At 44.8% G+C, this 7,245-nt stretch overlaps 1 protein-coding gene across 1 annotated transcript; it reads right to left on the reverse strand.

Moving 5' to 3' along the window:
- Positions 1–253: 253 nt before the first annotated feature.
- LOC125518537 lies at positions 254–6,445 on the reverse strand. The gene is made up of 8 exons (XM_048683352.1): positions 6,181–6,445; positions 4,825–5,209; positions 4,333–4,413; positions 3,094–3,140; positions 2,520–2,606; positions 2,330–2,437; positions 1,221–1,385; positions 254–1,145 (listed from the first exon to the last, which is right to left on the reverse strand). The coding sequence occupies exons 1-8, from the start codon at positions 6,443–6,445 to the stop codon at positions 664–666; spliced, it is 1,620 nt and encodes a 539-aa protein (XP_048539309.1). The 3' UTR covers positions 254–663.
- Positions 6,446–7,245: the final 800 nt, after the last annotated feature.

Genomic DNA, 7,245 nt, shown 5'->3' on the forward strand with positions numbered 1-7,245 from the left:
ATGGAGCTTGTCAGCTCTGTGCTTTGGCCAGGCCCCTGTACCTGTAGCTTTTCAATTTTCTGCTTTAAACTCTAGTTTGTTTCCCTTTTTAGTTGTGTAATCCTCAACTTGTGTGACTGATATTTTCATGTCATGGAAGCCTTCCTGATGATCCAAAAATGTAAGAAGGATATTGGACTGTAGAAGGGCAAGAAGTTAATGTAAAAAAAAAAACTTGACAAAGTGTCCAGCACAGGCCCTTGACCTTCAAAATCCTACTACCGTATATCCAAACAAATGTAGCATGAACTGATCCCCAACGAAAGGCAGCACGCCAAGTGAAACTGAAACCCTTTCTTCTATCTCATACAAGAATCAGTGCCTGGCCCAGTGGCCCTACTCTTACACAAGTTTACATCACAGCACTCAGAACTAGCAGTTACACAGTTCATCGATGTACCATTGCGGGCACAGCTGCCTGTGTTTTTCCCCACATGGGCACTGAAAGAATGCTATTCAGCTGTATCTACACTTGCTGAATGCTCGCAAACCTCTGCATCTAAACTCTATCAAGCCTGCAGTTGCCATCTACAGCATTTACCGTCTCTTTCTAACTTCCTATAGAGTAGTCTGTGAATCATTCTCTATACCAGAGTAACTAACATAACTGATCTTGGCAACCAGCTAAGTAAGGACAAGCCAATCAGGAGCACTGAAGTATATCTCGGCCTCCTCTGACAGCAAACAATGCATGGCCAGTCGACGAGCAGCACCATTGGAATCTTCCGTGATGTGCTGCACTCTGCAATGTGAGAGATGCAGTAATGTCGTCAACTCTTCCATATCTCGGCAGGGAGCATGAGCGCCGCCAAGTAGCAGGTCGACCAGATGGAATAGATGGGACTCCAGTACAATGCTAGTAGGTTGATAGGCCTGAGCAACTTTGATCCCTTCACAACAAGCAGCTGCAAAAAGAACCGTCTCCTCTGTGCTCCGCATCGGAAAACATAACGCGCAGATGAACTGCCATGTTTCCCTCTTGATCAACAACCCTGCAGCACCTGTAGTGCCGTCATCTGCCATCAAACAAGCCACATGGACCCGCAGGTCTTGCTGGCCTACTCCTAATGCAGGTCCCTTTCCTTTGACATCTACTGCGGGCAGCACTGAAATATGACACAGAATTTCATGCATCTCTACCTTCCAAGCTGGAAATGACAAGCGTTCAGAAAAAATCTAACCTTCTCTGTTCTGCATCATCCCCTGTGGAGTGAGTTGCGCTGGTCCAGGTTGGTGCAGAGATGGTACTCTCATTGCAGGTGTACCATAGCTGTTCTGCATCAGCTCCCGTGGAGCCATTTGCTGGGATCCCGGTTGGCCCAGAGATAGGTTTCCAAATGCCAGTGCTGGAGAAATATCAGAGGAAGACCCACAAAGCGTTAGATAAAGGATGCCTTCTAATACAAATAATGCTGCAATGTTATTGGTTTCATTTTCTTGAAATATTAATTAGAGTATTGCAACAGAAACCACAGAAACGACGTAATCAGTTGCTCAGATATTATTCGATGTGATAAAATTTCCATACATTTGCATGGAAGTACACTGCAATATAGAAATGAGAAGAGAAGCAGCAGAGGTGGACATCTGCAGTAGCATCTTATATTCGTCCATATATGGAACGGAAATATGTTCTACTCTGTATTTGTTAACCAAACTAGAGAAAAACTATCACTGTGTTCCCTCACTGTGAAAACTTGAGTTGGATCCCTTTTAATGGATTGCTTTTTAAAAAAACTTCTAAATGGATTGCCACAAAAGTTCACTGGGCCATGTGGTTTGGCCTCATAGGACTCATCTGCCACTATGGCTTGATCGCGTATTCAACTGTAATGTAAAGTAGTGTTCTCTGAGCATAGCTCAAAATATGTACAGGTTGAACCTGTCTGAACTGGAGCAATATAAGCATACATCTTAAAATAATAAAGTTGAATAGCGTATTTTGGTGGTAACTAGGTATGTACTTATATTATTGTATTAAGGGAAAAATATACATCATTGTGTTATAAGAATACATGCCCAATGGCTTATAGCCTCTGTTACTTCAGGGAAAAGATATACTAGAAGAATAGCAAGAAGTTGATCTTGGCAATCACAAACATTCCAGGCTACATTGAGAGAGTTGAAACTTCAATCATAAATGCACTAGTGCTCTGTCCAGTATATGTTTTATGAATAAACAAGTAGCTAACACAGCATACAGTCAAGACAAAAAAAAAACTTCTTGTGTGATACCCAAGTCAAACTAATAAACAAATTAAGTGACCTATGAAGGGACAACGGTACTAACCAAGAGTAGAATCAGTCCCCCGTTGAGCAAAATCTGAAGTATGAGTTGCCCAGTTAAAAGCAGATGTTCGATTAAGCGGTCTGGCACGTGAGATCAGAAAATTGATCACTACACACATGAGACATAATGATTAGTATAAGAACATCCTTAAGTTATTTTTAGAGTAAGCAAACAGAAAGCATTTACTAACCATCTTCCTGTTGTGGAGAAAGCGTTGCAGTTGGAGTGCTTGAGCTAGAAGCATACAATTGATTAAGCATTGCAGCATTTCTGGGCACTGCACACAGATGATATGATGATAAGTGGAAAGACATTGTTCAGACAGAACCAAAGCATAGAACTTAGCTAGAGCATACTGCCAGTTTCATCATACATGTATATCAACTGCAGAATACTGGGTGAACTAAGCAAGCGATGCTGTTGCTAACTTTGGTTTCTATTAGCAAATGTTCTTTTTTATTTCAGAAACCCTTTTTTGGTAATACTTGATAGGAGTTAAAGAAACAATTACTTGGAAATATAGTCACAAAAGATTGTACGCATCAGGCAACAGGCAGGCCTAAATCTTGGGTAAATCCGGTAGTAGAAAATTTTAATCCTTGTGACAATCATCTTTATCAGATAGTCGTGCATTTACAGCACAGCCAGTATAGTGGAATAATGGTAATCTTGAGAAAAATGATAATAAAACAGGCCAAAAACTACATTATGAGTCATATCATTCAAAAAAATGCCCAAAAAGAAGATCTGTTGAAGTTCTAAACCTGCATCGAAATTGGATGGATTACCAGATATCTGAGGCGCACAAAGTCTGCAAACAACAGCAAAAATTAGATAGCTCATGTGCAGGGCTGAGCTCACATAATGCCATATTCAGTTAGATCAAACTGCTTTTTTGTCAAATACAAGTGATGAATGGGTCAGCGATAGTCATGTTCCCTCCTGCTTCTTACAGCTTTTCTATTATTAACTACAGTACTGCTTAAATTCCTACCAAATGGCAACATAGAAACAAATATTTATCCAGCCTTCGTCTTGATGATGCTTGTTGTCAGGTTGAAATACTAACTGTAACAGACAAAAAAACTGAATCCTAAGATAGAATATGGTTCTATTAAACTGAAAGGCAGAAACACAATGGGTATTAAGTTGGCATAATTATAATTCCTTCAGGAGAAAAAAAGTAATCCTGCCTATAAGCTGGTTTAGAAAAAATAATACCAACCAGGAAGATAAATACTGCTATCAGAAAATATCAGGCCAACAAACTCTTGTTACTACCCTTTTTTTTGTGTGTTTTCTCAAAGCAATTTTTTCGTTAATCCTGTCCTGTCCATATCCTTTCAACCAAGCAAACCATTGTCGCACTCGCACACTGCTAAACTGTCAACAAAGTTTGGGACTGGGCCTTCTGTCCAAGGTTTCACCAAATAAGCAACAGTTCTGAAAATAAAACTTTTGAACATCTCTATAAAATCTAAGCAGTGAGGATCAGAGCTTGATACTTCATTTTCTTCCACTTGACAAATATAATTTCCCAGTGTGATGCGCACCTTGCCACTTCTAGGAACTTCCAGGAAAAGAATTAGACATAAAAAAGGTGTTCTCTTACAGGACTGAACCAAATCTTTTAGGTCAAGAACAGCATTGGATAAAACTTAACAGACTGATCCATTCCAGTTACGATTGATCTTTTTCGCACTATACGAAAACTCTAAACCAGACCATCTGTTCCAACAGCATGCAAATTCTGTACAGCAGACAATTTACTGAGTGCTTAAGCACGTAAAGGTAACTGACTCCAATAGCAACAATTCTGTGCACCATCATACTAAACCAAACCGTTCATTCCACCAGTAACAAATCTGCACATGAGACCAGAAGGAATTAACCAAGTGCTTGAGAACTTAACCATGGAAGCCTAATTACTTAAGCTGCATCAGACTGTGAGCCATTTCCTTGTGCACAAAACATCGAACAGATTGCGGGGGGCAAGGACCAACCTGTTAAGCATTGCGTCTGCGTGAGCCCACGCGTACATGGCCCAATACAGTGTCCACGAGCTCTCGTCGGGCCACCAGTTTCTGGAGGGAGAGAGATAAACACATTGCAAGAATCAGAGCAAGAACATCACCAAATTAGCACTAGGTGAGAGGTGAAAGAACCATCGCAAAAAACAGAGCAAGAAGCCAAGAACGCGACCAATTAGGCCCCAGAGGAAGCGAAAGAACCAGTGCAGAAATCCGAACAAGAACGGAATCAATTACGTCCCCAGAGGAAGGGAAAGAACCAGTGCGGAAATCAGAGCAAGAACCGCAACCAGAGAAAGGCCGAGGCCAAGTGGCCCCGGAAGAGGGGGAGAAGGAACCGCCGCAAGAATCTGAGCAAGAACGGGAAACCAATGGAAGAACCATAGCAAGAATCAGAGCAAGGTCGAAAAGAACCGCGGCAAGAAGCGAGCCGATTAAGCGGGAGATGGGCAGCGAAAAGCTCACCCCAGCCGCGGCGCCTGGAGAGCCCTCTCGGCGAAGCCGACGAGGCGGCATCGTAGGTCCGCGGGCGCTCCGGGGATGGAGTGCACGTAGTTGAAGAGGTCCCGGGGCCGGCGGTTGATGACGAGCAAGAAGACGCGCTCCGGGTCGAGATAGACGCCGTAGGGGGAGACGTAGCAGGAAATGCGGCGGCAACGGGGGAGCGCGATGGTCGGCAAGCCCTCACCTCGGCGTCGGTGGTCGGCGCGCGGGGCGAAGGCGAGCGGGCGGGCGGGAAGGTGGGCGGTGGCGGGCGACGCAGGAACGAAATGAGCAAGACCGCGACGGCCGTGTGCCCCGTGCGGGTGAAATACTTTGCGGCGCCGGACGGAAAGGAGGGCGGGCTTGCCTATTTGGGCCCAATCGATTACCAGTGACGGAACACCCAAGTGGGCTTGCGCTTTTTTTCTTGAGGGGAAAGTGGGCTTGCGCTTTTTTTCTTGAGGGGAAAGTGGGCTTGCACTTGCATGAGTGTGATGTCGACACGCCTCCGGCCCGCATTAGTCTACTTTTGAGAGATGCACACAACACCTTCCCGGACGCGGCCGCCGTCGTGGAATCACATTCAGCGCTGCTATACACACAACAACCCAGCAGCCGACTCATGGACGATCCCATGTGGCAGCTCCAACCATGTCCGTGCATGCAGGAGGCGATTGATTTATTTTTTTAGATGATGTGTAGGAAACGCATCGTTCGCAGATCGTTCATGCTGTATCGTGTGTGAAGCAATTCCGAATCACATTCCTAGAAGGTGTCTCAACTAGTGTACATGCCCTTATAACTCTGGTCGTTGTAACCACATAGCCCTTCATGTTGATGAGTATTTGAATGTTGAGAGAAAGAAAAAGAAAAGGAGAAGAATAAAGAAACGAAAAAAAAACTCTGGTTGTCGTATTGACAGTCATCATATTTCATATATGAAAGAATAACTATGCGGTAAACACACAAATCTAAGATAATATTGCATCACAAAGTGGTTACACATGTAGAAAAGTTTATTAACGACATTTTTTTCCACTAAAGTGGCGACTTTTTACGTTTTGGAAAGAAGCACTAGTTTTCCACCATGACAATGATGATGCAAAGCACAAAGCACATGCAATATTTGATGAGTCGGGTCGTCATCTACGTGTGGTAGTGTAATGATCTGGTGACCTTATTTTCGTCTCATTCCTTCCCACGGAGGTCGAGGTCAGGGAGGCCTAATATCGAGTGATTTGATTCGACTCGGTGAGTGTCACCGTGTCCATCTCGAATGTGTGCGTCATCTAACGTGCTCCCTCTCCGTCGTCAAATCTGCATGTTTCTTCTCTTAACGGAGCCACACAACACGGTCCTTCTCCACCTTTAACGTCTGCCTGACGGCAGTCTCTTTGAAGATTTCACAAGGGCAGGCGGTTGAGGCATATATGGTGTCGCTCATCCCATGCCTCCTTAACAGTGAGGCGATGTGGAGCACGTCGTGGCTGATATGAGCTACGTGGGTGAGCTCTGTCCTGCCTATATGGTATCTGCACGTAGATGTACTCGACATCAGATCCAGATCTGGGAACTCGCTGAGGAGGGCGGGATCTTCCAACATGGCCTCCAGTGCATCATGTTGATTCCACTCCTGCTCCTCTAGAGCGGCCTCCTCCTCCACCCGCTCTTCGTCCAGGATTTTCTCCTCCTCCGACAGTGGCACCTAGTCTAGCAGCAAAGGAAGAGGCATGGGACGAGGAGGGAAGTGGAGGTTCTGGGCGGCGATGGTATGAACTATCCAGACAGGGTGATGGCCACTTTATAGCAGCAGGCGGTGGGAAACATGGAGCACAGAGGGGAAATATGGAGGAAATGGTCGCGGGCAGTTGGCACGCGGTGCCACCATTAGTTGACATGCTTCTCGGTGCCATTGGGCGTCTATCGTCCGAGTCATTGGCGCGGCGAGGAGATGGCTTGTGTAGAACGTTGAGGAGGGAGGTGAAACTTCCCTCCCTACGCGAGTGGTTGTTGGATGAAGTGCCCTCCTACCCCACGCCCCACAACCCAAATATGGAGGCTAGTGGGATCGATATGGAGTGCCTTCATAAAATATTATGACAATCCGGAGTCGTATGACAACTTTGCTAGAGTGGTATTTTTGGTCAAAATCGTCATATCGAAAGTTATTATGGAGATCGGTCTGATATGACGAAACCGCTAAAGTTGCTCTTAGGATGCTTCATTGCATCTCTCAAAAAAAGAGGAAGGACCCAGGTGGACCTAGAACAACTTCATTAATTTAACATCCGAACACAGCAGACCCAAAGACCCCCAAATTAAGAAATAGTACAACTTGGTCCAAACTACGTACAAATGGACCCATGGACTGAGCTTAGCTTAGATGGTCAAGTTCATTGTCGT

Source organism: Triticum urartu, chromosome 7 (genome assembly GCF_003073215.2).
Source record: "Triticum urartu cultivar G1812 chromosome 7, Tu2.1, whole genome shotgun sequence".
Lineage (NCBI taxonomy): Eukaryota > Viridiplantae > Streptophyta > Magnoliopsida > Poales > Poaceae > Triticum > Triticum urartu.

Bases quoted from the DNA above. Each gene is read 5' to 3' on its own strand.
- LOC125518537 (XM_048683352.1), bottom strand. From the start codon at position 6,445: ATGTTGGAAGATCCCGCCCTCCTCAGCGAGTTCCCAGATCTGGATCTG. The intron at 1,386-2,329 runs GTTAGTACCGTT...ATATTTCTCCAG, and splicing joins GGGGACTGATTCTACTCTTG to CACTGGCATTTGGAAACCTA. The intron at 1,146-1,220 runs GTTAGATTTTTT...GTCATATTTCAG, and splicing joins GATGATGCAGAACAGAGAAG to TGCTGCCCGCAGTAGATGTC.